This window comes from Oncorhynchus mykiss, chromosome 32 (assembly GCF_013265735.2).
Source record: "Oncorhynchus mykiss isolate Arlee chromosome 32, USDA_OmykA_1.1, whole genome shotgun sequence".
NCBI classification, from domain to species: domain Eukaryota; kingdom Metazoa; phylum Chordata; class Actinopteri; order Salmoniformes; family Salmonidae; genus Oncorhynchus; species Oncorhynchus mykiss.
This window is the reverse complement of record NC_050572.1, coordinates 3,699,794-3,723,329: the sequence shown is the minus strand read 5'-3', so window position 1 is coordinate 3,723,329 and position 23,536 is coordinate 3,699,794. Positions and strand designations below refer to the sequence as shown.

The 23,536-nt window shown below is 42.2% G+C and overlaps 1 protein-coding gene across 1 annotated transcript in view; it reads left to right on the top strand.

Annotated features, from left to right (window-relative positions):
• The window catches only part of csmd2 (CUB and Sushi multiple domains 2), a 384,085-nt gene that overhangs the window by 156,278 nt on the left and 204,271 nt on the right, over positions 1-23,536 (top strand). Inside the window, exons 25-30 of the mRNA XM_036971824.1 lie at positions 11,931-12,134; positions 14,522-14,646; positions 15,201-15,297; positions 18,703-18,807; positions 19,347-19,465; positions 21,562-21,631. Of these exons, the coding sequence (XP_036827719.1) occupies positions 11,931-12,134; positions 14,522-14,646; positions 15,201-15,297; positions 18,703-18,807; positions 19,347-19,465; positions 21,562-21,631 (720 nt within the window). The remainder of the gene's footprint in view (positions 1-11,930; positions 12,135-14,521; positions 14,647-15,200; positions 15,298-18,702; positions 18,808-19,346; positions 19,466-21,561; positions 21,632-23,536) is intronic.

The following is a 23,536-nucleotide window of genomic DNA, read 5'->3' as shown; positions in this document are numbered from 1 at the left end:
GGTAAACTATAGGTCTCTATCTACATGGTTTAACTGTGATAAAGGGTTAACTATATCAAATCAAATCAAATCAAATGTATTTATATAGCCCTTCGTACATCAGCTGATATCTCAAAGTGCTGTACAGAAACCCAGCCTAAAACCCCAAACAACAAGCAATGCAGGTGTAGAAGCACGGTGGCTAGGAAAAACTCCCTAGAAAGGCCAAAACCTAGGAAGAAACCTAGAGAGGAACCAGGCTATGTGGGGTGGCCAGTCCTCTTCTGGCTGTGCCGGGTGGAGATTATAACAGAACATGGCCAAGATGTTCAAATGTTCATAAATGACCAGCATGGTCAAATAATAATAAGGCAGAACAGTTGAAACTGGAGCAGCAGCACGGCCAGGTGGACTGGGGACAGCAAGGAGTCATCATGTCAGGTAGTCCTGGGGCATGGTCCTAGGGCTCAGGTCCTCCGAGAGAGAGAAAGAAAGAGAGAAGGAGAGAATTAGAGAACGCACACTTAGATTCACACAGGACACTGAATAGGACAGGAGAAGTACTCCAGATGTAACAAACTGACCCTAGCCCCCCGACACATAAACTACTGCAGCATAAATACTGGAGGCTGAGACAGGATGGGTCAGGAGACACTGTGGCCCCATCCGAGGACACCCCCGGACAGGGCCAAACAGGAAGGATATAACTATAGGTCTCTAAACATGTTTAACTGTGCTAAAGGGTAAACTATAGGTCTCTAACCATGTTTAACTGTGCTAAAGGGTAAACTGTAGGTCTCTAACCATGTTTAACTGTGCTAAAGGGTAAACTATATGTCTCTATCTACATGGTTTAACTGTTCTAAAGGGTAAACTATAGGTCTCTATCTACATGGTTTAACTGTGCTAAAGGGTAAACTATAGGTCTCTAACTATGTTTAACTGTGCTAAAGGGTAAACTATAGGTCTCTAACTATTTTTAACTGTGCTAAAGGGTAAACTATAGGTCTCTAACCATGTTTAACTGTGCTAAAGGGTTAACTATAGGTCTCTATCTACATGGTTTAACTGTGCTAAAGGGTAAACTATAGGTCTCTAACCATGTTTAACTGTGCTAAAGGGTTAACTATAGGTCTCTAACTATGTTTAACTGTGCTAAAGGGTAAACTATAGGTCTCTAACTATGTTTAACTGTGCTAAAGGGTAAACTATAGGTCTCTAACTATGTTTAACTGTGCTAAAGGGTTAACTATAGGTCTCTATCTACATGGTTTAACTGTGCTAAAGGGTAAACTATAGGTCTCTAACTATGTTTAACTGTGCTAAAGGGTAAACTATAGGTCTCTATCTACATGGTTTAACTGTGCTAAAGGGTAAACTATAGGTCTCTAACTATGTTTAACTGTGGTAAAGGGTAAAATATAGGTCTCTATCTACATGGTTTAACTGTGCTAAAGGGTTAACTATAGGTCTCTATCTACATGGTTTAACTGTGCTAAAGGGTAAACTATAGGTCTCTAACTATGTTTAACTGTGCTAAAGGGTAAACTATAGGTCTCTAACTATGTTTAACTGTGCTAAAGGGTAAACTATAGGTCTCTAACCATGTTTAACTGTGCTAAAGGGTTAACTATAGGTCTCTATCTACATGGTTTAACTGTGCTAAAGGGTTAACTATAGGTCTCTATCTACATGGTTTAACTGTGCTAAAGGGTAAACTATAGGTCTCTAACCATGTTTAACTGTGCTAAAGGGTTAACTATAGGTCTCTATCTACATGGTTTAACTGTGCTAAAGGGTAAACTATAGGTCTCTAACCATGTTTAACTGTGCTAAAGGGTAAACTATAGGTCTCTAACTATGTTTAACTGTGCTAAAGGGTAAACTATAGGTCTCTAACTATGTTTAACTGTGCTAAAGGGTAAACTATAGGTCTCTAACTATGTTTAACTGTGCTAAAGGGTAAACTATAGGTCTCTAACTACATGGTTTAACTGTGCTAAAGGGTAAAGTATAGGTCTCTATCTACATGGTTTAACTGTGCTAAAGGGTAAACTATAGGTCTCTAACTATGTTTAACTGTGCTAAAGGGTAAACTATAGGTCTCTAGATAATAAAAAAAGATGATCCGTCTTTACATTTCTAAAACAGAAGGAATATAATGTCTATTGTTACAGGAAACTCATTCTATACATATAGAGGGAAAATAACTTGGTTACTTTTCCCGTGGGTGAAGAAACTCAAAATGGGTGGTGATATTATTTGTAACATTCTTACCATCCAAACAGATGGACCGTATGTCATTAACCCATATGTTATTACCCCATATGTTATTGGACCGTATGTTATTACCCTATATGTTATTGGACCGTATGTTATTACCCTGTATGTTATTGGACCGTATGTTATTACCCCATATGTTATTGGACCGTATGTTATTACCCTGTATGTTATTGGACCGTATGTTATTACCCTGTATGTTATTGGACCGTAAGTCATTACCCCATATGTTATTGGACCGTATGTTAATACCCTGTATGTTATTGGGCCGTATGTTATTACCCTGTATGTTATTGGACCGTATGTTATTACCCCATATGTTATTGGACCGTATGTTATTACCCTGTATGTTATTGGACCGTAAGTCATTACCCCATATGTTATTGGACCGTATGTTAATACCCTGTATGTTATTGGGCCGTATGTTATTACCCTGTATGTTATTGGACCGTATGTTATTGGACCGTATGTTATTGGACCGTGTGTTATTGGACCGTGTGTTATTGGACCATATGTCATTGGACCGTATGTCATTGGACCGTATGTTATTGGACCGTATGTTATTGAACCGTATGTTATTACCCTGTATGTTATTGGACCGTATGTTATTGGACCGTATGTTATTGGACCGTATGTTATTGGACCTTATGTTATTACCCCATATGTTATTGGACCATATGTTATTGGACAGTGTGTTATTGGACCGTATGTTATTACCCTGTATGTTTTTTAACCATATGTCATTACCCCATATGTTATTGGACCGTATGTTATTATCCTGTATGTTATTTAACCGTATGTCATTACCCCATATGTTATTGGACCGTATGTTATTGGACCGTATGTCATTACCTCATATGTTAATGGACCGTATGTAATTACCCCATATGTTATTGGACCGTATGTTATTGGACCGTATGTTATTGGATCGTGTGTTATTGGAACGTGTGTTATTGGACCGTATGTTATTGAACCGTATGTTATTGGACCGTGTGTTATTGGACCGTATGTTATTGGACCGTATGTTATTGGACAGTGTGTTATTTGGCAGTATGTTATTGGACCGTGTGTTATTGGACCGTTTGTTATTGGACCGTATGTTATTGGACCGTATGTTATTGGACCGTATGTTATTGGACCGTGTGTTATTGGACCGTGTGTTATTGGACCGTATGTCATTGGACCGTATGTTATTGGACCTTATGTTATTAGCCGTATGTTATTACCCTGTATGTTATTGGACAGTATGTTATTTCCCTGTATGTTATTGGAAAGTATATTATTACCCTGTATGTTAATGGACCGTGTGTTATTGGACCGTGTGTTATTGGACCGTATGTTATTGGACCGTATGTCATTGGACCGTATGTTATTACCCTGTATGTTATTGGACCGTATGTTATTACCCCGTATGTTATTGGACCGTGTGTTATTGGACCGTATGTTATTGGACCGTGTGTTATTGGACCGTATGTCATTACTCCATATGTTATTGGACCGTATGTTATTGGACCGTATGTTATTGAACCGTATGTTATTGGACCTTATGTTTTTACCCCATATGTTATTGGACCATATGTTATTGGACCGTGTGTTATTGGACCGTATGTTATTACCCCGTATGTTATTGGACCATATGTTATTGGACCGTATGTTATTGGACCGTGTGTTATTGGACCGTATGTTAATGGACCGTATGTTATTACCCTGTATGTCATTGTACCGTATGTTATTACCCCGTATGTTATTACCCCATATGTTATTGGACCGTATGTTATTACCCCATATGTTATTGGACCGTATGTTATTGGACCATATGTTATTGGACCGTATGTTATTACCCTGTATGTTATTGGACCGTATGTTATTAGACCGTATGTCATTACCCCGTATGTTATTACCCCGTATGTTATTGGACCGTATGTTATTACCCTGTATGTTATTGGACCGTATGTTATTACCCCATATGTTATTGGACCGTATGTTATTACCCTGTATGTTATTGGACCGTATGTTATTACCCTGTATGTTATTGGACCGTAAGTCATTACCCCATATGTTATTGGACCGTATGTTAATACCCTGTATGTTATTGGGCCGTATGTTATTACCCTGTATGTTATTGGACCGTATGTTATTACCCTGTATGTTATTGGACCGTATGTTATTACCCTGTATGTTATTGGACCGTAAGTCATTACCCCATATGTTATTGGACCGTATGTTAATACCCTGTATGTTATTGGGCCGTATGTTATTACCCTGTATGTTATTGGACCGTATGTTATTACCCTGTATGTTATTTAACCGTATGTCATTACCCCATATGTTATCTGACTATGTTTTTACCCCGTATGTTATTGGACCGTATGTTATTGGACCGTATGTTATTGGACCGTATGTTATTACCCTGTATGTTATTGTACCGTATGTTATTTCCCCGTATGTTATTACCCCATATGTTATTGGACCGTATGTTATTGGACCGTATGTTATTGGACCGTATGTTATTGGACCGTATGTCATTAACCCATATGTTATTGGACCGTATGTTATTACCCTGTATGTTATTGTACCGTATGTTATTACCCCGTATGTTATTACCCCATATGTTATTGGACCGTATGTTATTGGACCGTATGTTATTGGACCGTATGTTATTGGACCGTATGTCATTAACCCATATGTTATTGGACCGTATGTTATTGGACCGTATGTTATTGGACCGTATGTTATTGTACCGTATGTTATTGGACCGTATGTTATTGGACCGTGTGTTATTGGACCGTGTGTTATTGGACCGTATGTCATTGGACCGTATGTCATTGGACCGTATGTTATTGGACCGTATGTTATTGAACCGTATGTTATTGGACCTTAGGTTATTACCCCATATGTTATTGGACCATATGTTATTGGACAGTGTGTTATTGGACCGTATGTTATTACCCTGTATGTTATTTAACCATATGTCATTACCCCATATGTTATTGGACCGTATGTTATTATCCTGTATGTTATTTAACCGTATGTCATTACCCCATATGTTATTGGACCGTATGTTATTGGACCGTATGTCATTACCTCATATGTTAATGGACCGTATGTAATTACCCCATATGTTATTGGACCGTATGTTATTGGACAGTATGTTATTGGATCGTGTGTTATTGGAACGTGTGTTATTGGACCGTATGTTATTGAACCGTATGTTATTGGACCGTGTGTTATTGGACCGTATGTTATTGGTCCGTATGTTATTGGACAGTGTGTTATTTGGCAGTATGTTATTGGACCGTGTGTTATTGGACCGTATGTTATTGGACCGTATGTTATTGGACCGTATGTTATTGGACCGTATGTTATTGGACCGTGTGTTATTGGACCGTGTGTTATTGGACCGTATGTCATTGGACCGTATGTTATTGGACCTTATGTTATTAGCCGTATGTTATTACCCTGTATGTTATTGGACAGTATGTTATTTCCCTGTATGTTATTGGACCGTATGTTATTACCCTGTATGTTAATGGACCGTGTGTTATTGGACCGTGTGTTATTGGACCGTATGTTATTGGACCGTATGTCATTGGACCGTATGTTATTACCCTGTATGTTATTGGACCGCATGTTATTACCCCGTATGTTATTGGACCGTGTGTTATTGGACCGTATGTTATTGGACCGTGTGTTATTGGACCGTATGTCATTACTCCATATGTTATTGGACCGTATGTTATTGGACCGTATGTTATTGAACCTTATGTTATTGGACCTTATGTTATTACCCCATATGTTATTGGACCATATGTTATTGGACCGTGTGTTATTGGACCGTATGTTATTACCCCGTATGTTATTGGACCATATGTTATTGGACCGTATGTTATTGGACCGTGTGTTATTGGACCGTATGTTAATGGACCGTATGTTAGTACCCCGTATATTAATGGACCGTATGTTATTACCCCATATGTTATTGGACCGTATGTTATTGGACCATATGTTATTGGACCGTATGTTATTACTCTGTATGTTATTGGACCGTATGTTATTAGACCGTATGTCATTACCCCGTATGTTATTACCCCGTATGTTATTGGACCGTATGTTATTACCTCATATGTTATTGGACCGTATGTTATTGGACCCTATGTTATTGGACCTTAAGTTATTGGACCGTGTGTTATTGGACCTTAAGTTATTGGACCGTGTGTTATTGGACCTTAAGTTATTGGACCGTGTGTTATTGGACCGTATGTTATTGGACCATATGTTATTGGACCGTATGTTATTGGACCATATATTTTTACCCCGTATGTTATTACCCCGTATATTAATGGACCGTATGTTATTGGACCGTATGTTATTGGACCGTATGTTATTGGACCGTATGTTATTGGACCGTGTGTTATTACCCCGTATATTAATGGACCGTATGTTATTACCCCGTATGTTATTGGACCGTATGTTATTACCTCATATGTTATTGGACCGTATGTTATTGCACCCTATGTTATTACCCTGTATATTAATGGACCGTATGTTATTGGACCGTATGTTATTACCCCGTATGTTATTGGACCGTATGTTATTGGACCGTATGTTATTACCTCATATGTTATTGGACCGTATGTTATTGGACCGTCTGTCATTACCCCGTATATTAATGGACCGTATGTTATTACCTCATATGTTATTGGACCGTATGTTATTGGACCCTATATTATTGGACCTTATGTTATTGGACCGTGTGTTATTGGACCGTGTGTTATTGGACCGTGTGTTATTGGACCGTATGTTATTGGACCGTATGTTATTGGACCGTATATTATTGAACCGTGTGTTATTGGACCGTGTGTTATTGGACCGTATGTTATTGGACCGTATGTTATTGGACCGTATGTTATTGGACCGTGTGTTATTGGACCGTATGTTATTACCCCGTATGTTATTGGACCGTGTGTTATTGGACCGTATGTTATTACCCCATATGTTATTGGACCGTATGTCATTGGACCGTATGTTATTGGACCGTATGTTATTGGACCGTATGTTATTGGACCGTATGTTATTGGACCGTATGTCATTGGACCGTATGTTATTGGACCGTATGTCTTTGAACCATATGTTATTGGACCGTATGTTATTGGACCGTATGTTATTACCTCGTATGTTATTGGACCGTGTGTTATTACCTCGTATGTTATTGGACTGTATGTTATTACCTCGTATGTTATTGGACCGTATGTTATTACCTCGTATGTTATTGGACCGTATGTTATTACCTCGTATGTTATTGGACCGTATGTTATTACCTCGTATGTTATTGGACCGTATGTCTTTGAACCATATGTTATTGGACCGTATGTTATTGGACCGTATGTTATTACCTCATATGTTATTGGACCGTGTGTTATTACCTCGTATGTTATTGGACCGTATGTTATTACCTCGTATGTTATTGGACCGTATGTTATTGGACCGTGTGTTATTACCTCGTATGTTATTGGACCGTATGTTATTACCTCGTATGTTATTGGACCGTATGTTATTGGACCGTATGTTATTACCTCGTATGTTATTGGACCGTGTGTTATTACCTCGTATGTTATTGGACCGTATGTTATTACCTCGTATGTTATTGGACCGTGTGTTATTACCTCGTATGTTATTGGACCGTGTGTTATTACCTCGTATGTTATTGGACCGTATGTTATTACCTCGTATGTTATTGGACCGTATGTTATTGGACCGTAAACAGATATGGCTCATTTATCTATATGGTTCAAATAGTGATGATCCACGCATCTTTGAGAATACATACTGTATAATAAATCATCAAGCTCTCAAACAATACAAGACCCTATTATTATTATGGGAGATTATAATACTGTGTGGAAATGAGGAGAGACAAACGTATCACACAAGTCAGAGTTATTCTTAAACTACATCTTTAATCACTTATTAATAAGGGAGCAGGTTAATACAACACACACATATAAAGTGAATAAATTAAGTGCTCTACGATAAGGATGGCTGGTCGACGAATCACGCTCAGATGATTCGTTGAGGGGCCCAGAGACAAAAGTACAAAGGTATTTTATAGCTAAGATACACCCCTTTACCTCTACCTACATGACTACCAACAGATTTATAGAATGGCTCACAAGGTTAAGATTTGTATGAAAGATTGCAATAATTCATAACAGAGAGTATCTGCTGTGTCAACAGTTCTCATTGGGTAGAGACCAGGGTCTGGCCCTCCGACTCCACACTGGAACCATGTCTCCCTGGTACGGTATAGAACAGAAACATTAACTCATGTTCTCTGGAAAGCTCTTTAGGTTTTATCACCCAAAAGACATCGTACATCTCCTCTGTCAGTGTTATCTCCCAGAGGCTCATCCTCAGTAGAACACACACACATACAATAGTTATAAGAACCCTCTATTCTGTTGCATACAACAACCATTTCATGCAATACAATTATTATAACCTAATCCTGCAATTTTCCACCATAACGGATGAATTACTCAATTGACCATGAAGGAAATCACACTACAAACTAGCACCCTCATGGTCTTTCATGGTTATATTGGAACTAGTGGATACATGGAGGTTAAATATCCTGACCTAGTGAGATATACATGTAGGAGGTTTAATATCCTGACCTAGTGAGATATACATGGAGGTTTAATATCCTGACCTAGTGAGATATACATGGAGGAGGTTTAATATCCTGACCTAGTGAGATATACATGGAGGAGGTTTAATATCCTGTCCTAGTGAGATATACATGGAGGAGGTTTAATATCCTGACCTAGTGAGATATACATGGAGGAGGTTTAATATCCTGACCTAGTGAGATATACATGGAGGAGGTTTAATATCCTGACCTAGTGAGATAAACTTGGAGGAGGTTTAATATCCTGACCTAGTGAGATATACATGGAGGAGGTTTAATATCCTGACCTAGTGAGATATACATGGAGGAGGTTTAATATCCTGACCTAGTGAGATATACATGGAGGAGGTTTAATATCCTGACCTAGTGAGATATACATGGAGGTTTAATATCCTGTCCTAGTGAGATATACATGGAGGAGGTTTAATATCCTGACCTAGTGAGATATACATGGAGGAGGTTTAATATCCTGACCTAGTGAGATATACATGGAGGAGGTTTAATATCCTGACCTAGTGAGATATACATGGAGGAGGTTTAATATCCTGACCTAGTGAGATATACATGGAGGAGGTTTAATATCCTGACCTAGTGAGATATACATGGAGGTTTAATATCCTGACCTAGTGAGATATACATGGACTCTCTTGCTGAATGGGGAAACAGTGTCTTTATGCCACAGCTGAGCTGTCACAGGTGTGCCCCATCAGCACTGACGACCCTCCCAGCTCCGCCCACCTCTCCTACTCCGCCCACCAATCTCCTGCAGGAAGTAAGCACATCAAAACCCAGTAAACAGAGCAGGAAGGGGCCGTCACAGATGACAACTTGTTTTTCACAAAGACAGAAGAATTTATAACAAACTTTTTCCCTGCAATTCAATTCTCATCTTTAAAACAAAAAGCTATTTAGGTCAGAAGAGTCTATGTTAACAAAGGAAATGGAAGGACTAACAGTACAAATAGACAGCAATAAAAACTGTACCATAGAGTCTCAGAATAAGTTAGAGGAAAAACAAAAAGAAATGGAGGAACTTATTCAAGAAAGATCCAGTGTAATGTATTACAAAAAATAAAGAAAACTGGATGTAATATTTGGAAAAATACACAAAATAATTTTTGATCTTCAGAAGGGAAATGCTACCAAAAATAATTTACAGAACCTTGTTACAAATGACTCATCCGTGATTCCCCAAACTATATTTTCAAAGAGGAAGCAAAGTATTTTAAGCACATTTTTAAAAAAAAAATTCAGTCTCTTTCATCTCCTCTAACTGAAGTTAATTGTAAAGGATTCATTTTTCTATTAATAACGTCAAATTAATAGTCGTACAGAAAGATTAATGTGAAGGTTAAATTACAGAGGAGGAACTTCTTGATGCAGTTAAAGTCCGGGAAAAGTCCAGGGCTGGATGGCAGACCAGTTGAGGTATAACCTACGTCCCTGTCCTCAGAGGTCCGTTATTAGCATGTTTTAACCACTCCTATATAAATGGTAGATTATATCAGACACTCAACAAGAAGGTCTGATGTCATTATTACTGAAACAGGACCCAAAGTGGTGTTGTGGAAATTTCCTCTATTTACCAAATCATGTGAGCAAACCACACACACAAGTCAGAGTTAGTTATCAACGTCCATTTTTTATTATATAAGCTCAATAGCATTTTGACTTTCAACAGTTCAGTATCTCTAATGAAAAGTTGAGAGTCCCCACACAATGGCAAAATGGGATCCTTTATAGCAAAGATCACACATAGTCAGACAGCATAGACATAATTCATCGTTCAGCTTTGTCTCCTTTCCCAAACCCCAGAACCATAAACCAATCCTCCAAATCAACAGGCATATATCAAATTGTCATTTAGATACAACAAACTCAAAATACAACCAAACCTGGACAAGCTCACGGAGAGGAGAGTGAGGCTATAGGTTAAGATAAAAGGGAGCATGAGAATGATTCCAGACACTGCCACCCTCCTTTCCCCACTAGAAAAAGGTAGGGAGTAAAAGATATGTTTACACATGATGACACTTTGACCTCTCCCCTCTCAGCGGCCCATGCAACTTAGTCTTGACATAGAACAGATAACTGCAACCTCGCCACAGTATTATACAAAAATACCATTCTGATGAGAATTAACTTACACACATTTGATAAATATAAAACATCTTACATATGTTACCAACAAATTCTGAATCTTCCACGACAGTGGTCAATATAAAGACCCAGTCCATTTAAAACATAGGAGTCACCTTACAGTTAGTTCAGTGTTGTGATGTAAAACATTTCTAGCATTTCTAGCTTGTCGCATAGAATTAAAAAGGTTTTGTCGGATATTATCCATCCTAATCAGACAGGTTTTTTACATGGACGATACATTGGAGATAATATAAGACAAGTACTACACCAGGCATGGTGTTCATAGCTGACTTTGAAAAGACTTTTGAGAAAGTCCGACTAAAATTTATACATAAATACCTGGACTGCTTGGACTCTAATACAATAGATAACAGTCATGTATAGTAACCAGCAGGTGTAAAATAGTAAATAATGTCTACTTCTCAGAAAGAACTAAACTATCTAGAGGAGTAAAAACAAGGCATCACTACAGACCTTGGTTGAAATCCAGGCTGTATCACTTCCGGCTGTGATTGGGAGTCCCGTAGGGCGGCGCCCAGCGTTACTCAGGGTCAGCCGGGGTCGGCCGTCATTGGAAATGAGAAGTTAACTGCCACTTTAAATAAAGGTCACATACAGGGGGAAATGATTCAGACAATTACATTGATAGAAGCCACAATCTACAGTATCTGCAATATTAAAGCTGATCTACTATAAAATAACATTTAATACAGTATTTTTCCTCTGACCAGAAGGTTTAATTAGGGGACGGAGTTTCCCTTGTCAGGAGAAACTCAGGCTCCTAGATAATCACTACTTGGTAAAGCTACAGTGACCAGACTCTTCTTCTCTTCCTCTACAGCGGTGCCAAGGACCAGCGCCACCCAGTGCACTTCAGTCCCAGAGCCCAGGAACGGGAGGAGGACGGGGAATAACTTTGCCGTGGGAGCCGTGATCCGCTTCGAATGCTCCCCCGGATACGTATTGGAGGGATCCACCGCCATAGAGTGTCTGACTGTCCCCAACGCCCTGGCTAACTGGAACTCATCTATACCCAGCTGTATAGGTAGGACACAGAGACACACCTGTATAGGTAGGACACAGAGACACACCTGTATAGGTAGGACACAGAGACACACCTGTATAGGTAGGACACAGAGACACACCTGTATAGGTAGGACACAGAGACACACCTGTATAGGTAGGACACAGAGACACACCTGTATAGGTAGGACACAGAGACACACCTGTATAGGTAGGACACAGAGACACACCTGTATAGGTAGGACACAGAGACACACCTGTATATGTAGGACACAGAGACACACCTGTCTCCTCTGATAAGGGGGGACTCTAACTAACTAACCCCTCCCAGATTGATGTAGGCTGCCAGCCATTCCATCGCCCCTAGAAACAGTCCAAACGCAGCCATGCGATCACACAGGTGGCAGTACTGCTGTGGGTCAAACACACACACACACACACACACACACACACACACACACTCCTTGAAACCCGCTGATGAGGCATATGTTCACCTGTGCTCTCCAGTGCAGCCTCCAGATGTGGCAGCAAGCAGGGAACACCGTGTTAACACATTGGAAACAGAGATGTAGAATGTCTTCCCCTGTGGTAACACATAGGAAACAGAGATGCAGAATGTCTTCCACTGTGGTAACACATAGGAAACAGGGTTGCAGAATGTCTTCCCCGGTGGTAACACATTGGAAACAGGGATGCAGAATGTCTTCCACTGTGGTAACACATTGGAAACAGGGATGCAGAATGTCTTCCACTGCGTTAACACATAGGAAACAGAGATGCAGAATGTCTTCCACTGTGGTAACACATAGGAAACAGGGATGCAGAATGTCTTCCCCTGTGGTAACACATTGGAAACAGGGATGCAGAATGTCTTCCCCTGTGTTAACACATAGGAAACAGGAATGCAGAATGTCTTCCCCTGTGTTAACACATTGGAAACAGAGATGCAGAATGTCTTCCCCTGTGGTAACACATAAGAAACAGGGATGCAGAATGTCTTCCCCTGTGTTAACACATAGGTTAACAGGGATGCAGAATGTCTTCCCCTGTGTTAACACATAGGAAACAGGGATGCAGAATGTCTTCCCCTGTGTTAACACATTGGAAACAGGGATGCAGAATGTCTTCCCCTGTGTTAACACATTGGAAACAGGGATGCAGAATGTCTTCCCCTGTGTTAACACATAGGAAACAGGGATGCAGAATGTCTTCCACTGTGTTAACACATAGGAAACAGGGATGCAGAATGTCTTCCCCTGTGTTAACACATAGGAAACAGATGTAGAATGTCTTCCCCTGTGTTAACACATATGAAACAGGGATGCAGAATGTATTCCACTGTGTTAACACATTGGAAACAGAGATGTAGAATGTATTCCCCTGTGGTAACATATAGGAAACAGGGATGCAGAATGTCTTCCACTGTGTTAACACATAGGAAACAGAGATGCAGAATGTCTTCCCCTGTGTTAACACATTGGAAACAGAGATATAGAATGTATTCCCCTGTGGTAACACATTGGAAACAGAGATATAGAATGTCTTCTCCTGTGGTAACACATTGGAAACAGAGATGCAGAATGTCTTCCCCTGTGTTAACACATTGGAAACAGAGATGCAGAATGTCTTCCCCTGTGGTAACATATAGGAAACAGGGATGCAGAATGTCTTCCACTGTGTTAACACATAGGAAACAGAGATGCAGAATGTCTTCCCCTGTGTTAACACATTGGAAACAGGGATGCAGAATGTCTTCCCCTGTGTTAACACATAGGAAACAGGGATGCAGAATGTCTTCCCCTGTGTTAACACATAGGAAACAGGGATGCAGAATGTCTTACCCTGCATTAACACATAGGAAACAGAGATGCAGAATGTCTTCCCCTGTGTTAACACATTGGAAACAGGGATGCAGAATGTCTTCCCCTGTGGTAACACATTGGAAACAGGGATGCAGAATGTCTTCCCCTGTGGTAACACATTGGAAACAGGGATGCAGAATGTCTTCCCCCTGTGTTAACACATTGGAAACAGATGTAGAATGTCTTCCCCTGTGGTAACACATTGGAAACAGGGATGCAGAATGTCTTCCCCTGTGGTAACACATAGGAAACAGATGTAGAATGTCTTCCCCTGCGGTAACACATTGGAAACAGAGATGTAGAATGTCTTCCCCTGTGGTAACACATAGGAAACAGATGTAGAATGTCTTCCCCTGCGTTTGCCTCTGTGTTTTTTCTTATTTCTTTGCATTGCATTTTTTCTTGATTCTCTCTACGATAATTTCCCTGTTTGGTTCATGTTGTTCTCTCTCTTTACTTGTCTTTACTTGTCTTGTACTTGTCTTTCTCTCTATTTCATTTCCCTCCCTCCCTCCCTCCTCCCTCTCGCCTCCCTCACTCCCTCCAGTACCATGTGGTGGTAATCTGACCCAGAGGACCGGTACCATCCTGTCTCCTGGTTTTCCTGAGCCCTATCTCAACAGCCTCAACTGTGTCTGGAAGATCACGGTCCCGGAAGGATCAGGAATACAGGTATGAACCTCTGAGTATCTTACCGCTATATTTTTTCACTCACCTTACAGAAGCTTTTCATTGAGTCTGTCTTGAACAGCCTTTAAACATTTCCTGAACAGCTTCTACCCACAAGCTTCTATCCTGTTGTCTAGTCACTTTACCCCTACCTACAGTATACTCTCCTCTCCTCTCCTCTCCTCTCCTCTCCTCTCCTCTCCTCTCCTCTCCTCTCCTCTCCTCTCCTCTCCTCTCCTCTCTTCTCTTCTCTTCTCTTCTCTTCTCTTCTCTTCTCTTCTCTTCTCTTCTCTTCTCTTCTCCTCTCCTCTCCTCTCCTTCCATCTCATTTTCTCTCTCTCCTCTCCCCTGCTCTCTTCTATCCCTCCCTCCCTCCCTCCCTCCCTCCCTCCCTCCCTCCCTCCCTCCCTCCCTCCCTCCCTCCCTCCCTCCCTCCCTCCCTCCTCTCCTCTCCTCTCCTCTCATTCCCTCTTTTTCCCTCTCCTGTCCCTTCCTGTCCTCTCCTCTCCTCTTCTCCTCTCCTCTCTTCAAATCCCCTCCTTATCTCTCCTCCTCAGATCCAGGTGATCAGTTTTGTGACTGAACAGAACTGGGATTCTCTAGAGGTGTTTGATGGAGGAGACAACAGTGACACCATGCTGGGGAGCTTCTCAGGTGATTCACTCTCTCCTCTCTCTCTATCTCCTTGTTTCTCTCTCTCTATCTCCTTGTTTCTCTCTCTCTATCTCCTTGTTTCTCTCTCTCATCTCTCTCTATCTCCTTGTTTCTCTCTCTCCATCTCCATGTTTCTCTCTCTCTATCTCCTTGTTTCTCTCTCTCCTCTTTCTATCTCCTTGTTTCTCTCTCTCCTCTCTCTCTCCTCTCTCTCTCTCTCTCTCCATGTTTCTCTCTCTCCTTCTCTCTCTTTCTAATTGTGTCTGTGTGTTTGTGCGTGCATGGTGAAGGGTTGCACCTTGTTATTATAGGTGAGGTGGGGATGGGGAAATCAAAGGATCTATCCTCCTCAAACGCACCCACCACAGGCTGTCGTTTACCAGTGACTAACCCACTGTGACCTGTCACTATGGAGAGCAAAGGGAAGCAGTCAGTGTGACATTACTGTGCTCACTGAAGCTCAAAGAGAGGAGAGGCAGGTGTATTCGAATAATGTATTTGTTGAAAAGGTTTCTTTATTTTAGAGATCAAGTGAAGCATTAGTTTAACCTCTTCATATTTTAATTTTTTTTATTTGACCTTTTATTTAACTAGGCAAGTCAGTTAAGAACAAATTCTTATTTTCAATGATGGCCTAGGAACAGTGGGTTAACTGCCTTGTTCAGGGGCAGAACGACAGATTTTTACCTTGTCAGCTCGGGGATTCGATCTTGCAACTTTTCAGTTGCTAGTCCAACGCTCTAATCACTAGGCTACCTGCCTCCCCCCTCTAACCACTAGTCTATCTGCCGCCCCCCCCTCTAACCACTAGGCTACCTGCCCCTCTCCCCCCTCTATCCACTAGGCTACCTGCCGCCCCCCCTCTAACCACTAGGCTACCTGCCTCCCTCCTCTAACCACTAGGCTACCTGCCGCCCCCCCTCTAACCACTAGGCTACCTGCCTCCCTCCTCTAACCACTAGGCTACCTGCCTCCCTCCTCTAACCACTAGGCTACCTTCCTCCCTCCTCTAACCACTAGGCTACCTTCCTCCCTCCTCTAACCACTAGGCTACCTTCCTCCCTCCTCTAACCACTAGCCAAACAGAGCAAAAACAAATGAATACTTCACTATGATATTTGTGTTTTGTATTTGTATTTATTATGGATCCCCATTAGTTCCTGCCAAGGCAGCAGCTACTCTTCCTGGGGTTTATTATGGGTCCCCATTAGTTCCTGCCAAGGCAGCAGCTACTCTTCCTGGGGTTTATTATGGATCCCCATTAGTTCCTGCCAGGGCAGCAGCTACTCTTCCTGGGGTTTATTATGGATCCCCATTAGTTCCTGCCAAGGCAGCAGCTACTCTTCCTGGGGTTTATTATGGATCCCCGTTAGTTCCTGCCAAGGCAGCAGCCACTCTTCCTGGGGTTTATTATGGATCCACATTAGTTCCTGCCAGGGCAGCAGCTACTCTTCCTGGGGTTTATTAGGGATCCCCGTTAGTTCCTGCCAAGGCAGCAGCTACTCTTCCTGGGGTTTATTATGGATCCCTGTTAGTTCCTGCCACGGCAGCAGCTACTCTTCCTGGGGTTTATTATGGATCCCCATTAGTTCCTGCCAAGGCAGCAGCTACTCTTCCTGGGGTTTATTATGGATCCCCGTTAGTTCCTGCCAAGGCAGCAGCCACTCTTCCTGGGGTTTATTATGGATCCACATTAGTTCCTGCCAGGGCAGCAGCTACTCTTCCTGGGGTTTATTAGGGATCCCCGTTAGTTCCTGCCAAGGCAGCAGCTACTCTTCCTGGGGTTTATTATGGATCCCTGTTAGTTCCTGCCACGGCAGCAGCTACTCTTCCTGGGTTTTATTATGGATCCCCATTAGTTCCTGCCAAGGCAGCAGCTACTCTTCCTGGGGTTTATTATGGATCCCCATTAGTTCCTGCCACGGCAGCATCTACTCTTCCTGGGGTTTATTATGGATCCCCATTAGTTCCTGCCAAGGCAGCAGCTACTCTTCCTGGGGTTTATTATGGATCCCCATTAGTTCCTGCCAAGGCAGCAGCTACTCTTCCTGGGGTTCATTATGGATCCCCATTAGTTCCTGCCAAGGCAGCAGCTACTCTTCCTGGGGTTTATTATGAATCCCCATTAGTTCCTGTCAAGGCAGCAGCTACTCTTCCTGGGGTTTATTATGGATCCCCATTAGTTCCTGCCAAGGCAGCAGCTACTCTTCCTGGGGTTTATTATGGATCCCCATTGGTTCCTGCCAAGGCAGCAGCCACTCTTCCTGGGGTTTATTATGGATCCCCATTAGTTCCTGTCAAGGCAGCAGCTACTCTTCCTGGGGTTTATTATGGATCCCCATTAGTTCCTGCCAAGGCAGCAGCTACTCTTCCTGGGGTTTATTATGGATCCCCATTAGTTCCTGCCAAGGCAGCAGCTACACTTCCTGGGGTTTATTAGGGATCCCCATTAGTTCCTGCCAAGGCAGCAGCTACTCTTCCTGGGGTTTATTATGGATCCCCATTAGTTCCTGCCAAGGCAGCAGCTACTCTTCCTGGGGTTTATTAGGGATCCCCATTAGTTCCTGCCAAGGCAGCAGCTACTCTTCCTGGGGTTTATTATGGATCCCCATTAGTTCCTGCCAAGGCAGAAGCTACTCTTCCTGGGGTCCAGCAAAAATTAAGGCAGTAATATACATTATAATACAATGGTATTAAGAGGAATAAGCCAATCAGAGTGATTCAGAGCAGGCCATGTGACCAGGGTATAGTAGAACCAGGAACTCTGAACCTGAAGCCAAGGATTCCATCAGTGCTGTACTCCTGCTTCAGTAATCGTTTCACTGTAGGCTAAAGTTAGCCGGCTGTAATGCTAGCTAAAGTTATGTGTATGTTCTTATTATTCGTATCTCAGAGCCATTTGCTTGACTAGTTATAGCCTACTGTTAGCTAGCTAACATTGAACCTGGTTGTTTAGCTACCTGCAGATTAATGCAGGGTAGTAACATTATGGGTTGGGATTATGGTTCGTTCTTTAGCTAGCTAGCTATCTAGCATATTCCACACGGAGAGTGTATACTTGCAAGGAAACATTTCAAAATCACTTAAGTTAGTCAGTGTGCAACAGATGAAGAAGACATTCATGGGTAACAAGACATTCCAGAATTCTCAGCAAGACAAGTAAACTGTATTAGTGTCATACTTTCACGGAACCGGCGCATGTGACAATTAACATTGGATCTGATCTGTTCTGTTATATATCTCTTAAATGAAACAAGAGTCAAAGTTCTTACGACGCATAACAGTTCTTACAAGCTATAACCTTACCTACTACAGCCGTCCTAGTACTATAACCACTGTAAGATAAATAAGGCTCGATGAAGAGTTGAATGTGTCGATGAAGAGTACTGTTGGTCTCCCCTGCAGGAACGACGGTCCCAGCTCTCCTGAACAGCACGTCCAACCAGCTCTACCTACACTTCTTCTCTGACATCAGCGTGTCTGCTGCTGGCTTCAGGCTGGAATACAAGAGTAAACATACATGTTGAATTATACTCTAGTATCAATGGGATACAATGGGATAAGACCCAACAATGTGTCGTGTCCTACTAATGAAATATAATATAGTATCAATGGGATGCAATGGGATAAGACCCAACAATGTGTCGTGTCCTACTAGTGTAACCTAACTTTCTAAATACTCAACAATGTCTTAAAATTTCCCTTGACACTCCCATCTCTCTCTCCATATCTCCCATTACTCTCTCTCTCTCTCTCTCACTCTCTCTCCCTCTCTCTCTCTCTCTCTCTCTCTCCATATCTCCCATTACTCTCTCTCTCTCTCTCTCCCCCTCTCTCCCCCTCTCTCCCCCTCTCTCTCTCTCTCTCTCTCTCTCTCTCTCTCTCTCTCTCTCTCTCTCTCTCTCTCTCTCTCTCTCTCTCTCTCTCTCTCTCTCTCTCTCTGTCTCTCTCTCTCTCTCTCTCTCTCTCTCTCTCTCTCTCTCTCTCTCTCTCTCTCCCTCCCTCCCTCCCTCCCTCCCTCCCTCCCTCCCTCCCTATCTCTCTCTCAGCGGTCTCTCTGACCAGTTGTCCAGAGCCAGTGGTACCTATGAATGGTATCAAGGTGGGAGAGAGACTCCACATGAACAGCGTTGTCTCGTTCCAGTGTGAGCCAGGATACACATTACAGGTAACAGTAGTAGGATACACATTACAGGTAACAGTAGTAGCATCAGTAGTAGGATACACATTACAGGTAACAGTAGTAGGATACACATTACAGGTAACAGTAGTAGGATCAGTAGTAAGATACACATTACAGGTAACAGTAGTAGGATCAGTAGTAGGATACACATTACAGGTAACAGTAGTAGGATACACATTACAGGTAACAGTAGTAGGATACACATTACAGGTAACAGTGGTAGGATACACATTACAGGTAACAGTAGTAGCATCAGTATTAGGATACACATTACAGGTAACAGTAGTAGGATCAGTAGTAGGATACACATTACAGGTAACAGTAGTAGGATACACATTACAGATAACAGTAGTAGCATCAGTAGTAGTTGTTGTTGTAGTAGTAGCAGAAGTAGAAGTTGTAGTAGTACTAGCTCTAGTAGTATAAGTTGTAGTAGTAGTAGCTCTAGTAGTAGCAGCAGTATAGTAGTTGTTGTAGTAGTAGTAGTTGTTGTTGTAGAAGTTGTAGTAGTAGTGCTGTAGCAGTAGTATTAGTAGTAGTAGTAGCAGTAGTAATAGTAGTAGTAGTAGCAGTAGTAATAGTTGTAGTAGTAGTAGCAGTAGTAATAGTAGCAGCAGTAGTAGTTGTTGTAGTAGTAGTAGTTGTTGTTGTAGAAGTTGTAGTAGTAGTGCTGTAGCAGTAGTATTAGTAGTAGTAGTAGCAGTAGTAATAGTAGTAGCAGTAGCAGTAGTAATAGTAGTAGTAGTAGCAGTAGTAGTAGTAGTAGTAGCAGTAGTAATAGTAGCAGCAGCAGTAGTTGTAGCTGTAGTCGCAGCATCAGTAGTAGTAGTAGTTGTAGTAGTAGTCGTTGTAGTAGTAGTAGCAGTAGTAGAAGCAGTAGCAGGAGTATTAGTAGTCGTAATAGAAGCTTTAGTAGTAGTAGTAGTAGTAACAGTAGTAGCAGCAGTATTAGTAGTAGTAGTAGTATTATTAGCAGTAGCAGTAGTAGTAGTAGTAGTAGTAGTAGTAGTAGTAGCAGTATTAGTAGTAGCAGTAGCAGTAGTTGTAGTAGCTGAAGCAGAAGTATTGGCAGTATTAGCAGCAGATGTAATAGTAACATTAGTTGTAGTAGCAGTAGTAGTAGTAGCAGTATTAGTAGTAGTAGCAGTATTAGTAGTAGTAGCAGTATTAGTAGTGACAGTAGTTGTAGCAGTAGTAGTAGTAGTAGCAGTAGCAGTAGTAGTAGTAGCAGTATTAGTAGTAGCAGTAGCGATATTAGTAGGAGCAGTAGTAGTAGCAGTAGTAGCAGTATTAGTAGTAGTAGTAGTAGCAGTATTAGTAGTAGTAGTAGTAGTAGTAGCAGTAGTAGCAGTAGTAGTAGTAGTAGTAGCAGTAGTAGTAGTGGCAGTAGTAGCAACAGTAGTAGTAGTAGTAGTACTACTACTAGTAGTAGTAGTAGTAGTAGTAGTAGTAGTAGTAGCAGTAGTAGTAGTATGAGTAGTAGTAGCAGTAGTAGTAGTAGCAGTAGTAGTAGTAGTAGTATGAGTAGTAGTAGTAGCAGTAGTAGTAGTAGTAGTAGTAGTAGTAGTAGCAGTAGCAGTAGTAGCAGTAGCAGTAGTAGCAGCAGTAGTAGTAGAAGCAGTAGACAGCAGTGAGAGAAAAGAGGACAGTAGACTGTAGGGAGAGAAGAGAGGACAGTCGACAGTGTAGGGAGAGAAGAGAGGACAGTAGACAGTGTTGGGAGAGAAGAGAGGACAGTAGACTGTGTTGGGAGAGAAGAGAGGACAGTAGACAGTGTAGGGAGATAAGAGAGGACAGTAGAGTGTGTAGGGAGAGAAGAGAGGACAGTAGACAGTGTTGGGAGAGAAGATAGGACAGTAGACTGCGTAGGGAGAGAAGAGAGGACAGTAGACAGTGTTGGGAGAGAAGAGAGGACAGTAGAGTGCGTAGGAAGAGAAGAGAGGACAGTGGACAGTGTTGGGAGAGAAGAGATGCGGTTTAAAGCACCATGTGTCAGTGGAAAGAGGCTAATGAATTTCTGTTCTCATCTTTGTGTTTTTGTCTGTTGTATGTTCTTTTTCGTGTTTGGGTTATTTTCCCAGGGAAACTCTCACATCTCCTGCATGCCAGGGACCGTCAGGCGATGGAACTACCCACCTCCACTCTGCATTGGTAAAAAAAAAAATATTTCACGCTCTCTCTCTTTTTCTCTATATTTCTCTCTCTCTGTCTCTCTCGATATCGCTGTCTTGCTTCTCCCTCTCCCTCTACGTCCTCCCTATCTCTGTATCTCCATCCCTCCCTCCTTCCTCCGTGATCTTCACTTTGTTTTGGACATAATGTCTCTGCCATCGTTTCCTGTAACCATCAGAACAGTTGGCTCAATTTGGATAAAGATTTCTACTTCATCGAGGTGGAAGCGCAGGGCATACTGCTCAACCTCTGACCTGTGCCTAATCCCAGAGACTCAAAAAGTTAAAAGGCTGTTTAAGAGAGGCCGCCGAAGTGCGGGCACCCTGACAAAACTACGTTGGCAAGTACATAAACTGCCTCTACCCTCCGTTCTATTGTACAATCACTGGAGAATAAACTGGACGAGCTCCGTTCAAGACTATCCTATCAACGGGACCGTAAGATCTGTAATATACTATATTTCTCTGAGTTGTGGCTGAACAAAGACAATAAACAGTACAGAACATCAGCGTCAGGTAAGCTCACAGGGAGAGGTACGGCAATGGTCCGATGAAGAGGATACTATTCTACGGGACTGTTTTGCTAGCACAGACCGGAATATGTTCTGGGATTCATCCGATTTCATTGAGGCAATCAATTGCAATCGATTGATTGCATTCATTCATCGGCTTCATTAATTAATATGCGCATCCACAACGTCATCCCCTACAGTGACCATGCGTACATATCCCAATCAGAAGCAATGGATTACAGGCTACATCCTCCCTGAGCTGAAAGCTAGAGCTGCCGCTTTCATGGAGAGGGACGCTAACCATGAAAGAGGCAAAGTGTCAATACAGGACTAACATCGGATCCTACTACACCCGCGCTGATGCTCGTCAGATGTGGCAGGGCTTGCAAATTATCAGGCACTACAAAGGGAAACCCAGCCGCGAGGTGCCCAGTGACGCGAGCCTACCAGATGAGCTAAATACCTTCTTTGCTCGCTTCGAGGCAAGCAGCACTGAACCGTGAATGAGAGCACCAGCTGTTGCGGACCACTGTGTGATCACGCTCTCCGTAGCTGAGGTAACCCCTTTAAACAGATTAACATTCACGAGGCCGCAGGGCAACTCAGAACAATTACATTTTCAACCTCTCCCTGATGCAGTCTGTAAAACCTACATGTTTCACGCAGACCACCCATAGTCAATGTCCTCAAGAACGCCTCTCTTAATGACTATCTTCTCTCTCCTACATCAGTAGCCATGAAATGCTTGAAAGGCAGGTCATGGCTCACATCATCATTCCAGACACCTTGTATCCATTATGCATTCCGCCCCAACAGATCCACAGATGACGTAATCTCTATTGCACTCCACACTGCCCTCTCCCACTATGTGAGAATGTTATTCATTGAATACAGCTCAAGTGTTCAACACCACAACACCATAGTGCCCTCAAAGCTCATCACTAAGCTAAGGACCCTGGGACTAAACACTTCCCTCTGCAACTGGATCCTGGATTTTCTGACGGGACGCCCCCAGATGGTGAGGGGGCCCGTCATGCTAACCCTCAACACAGAGGCCCCTCAGGGGTGCGTACTTAGTCCTTCGGGGTGGCCTGATTACCGACAACGATGAGACAGCCTATAGGGAGGTGGTCAGATACCTGACAATCTGGTGCCATGACAACAACCTCTCCCTCAACGTCAGCAAGACAAAGAAACTGATCATAGACTACAGGAAACGGAGAGTTGAACACACCCCCATTCGCATCGACGGGACAGTAGTGGAGCCCGAAGAGCTTCAAGTTCCTCTGTGTCCACATCACTAAGGATCTATCATGGTCCAAAACACGACTACAAAGTCGTAAAGAGGGAACAACAACGCCTCTTCCCCTGCA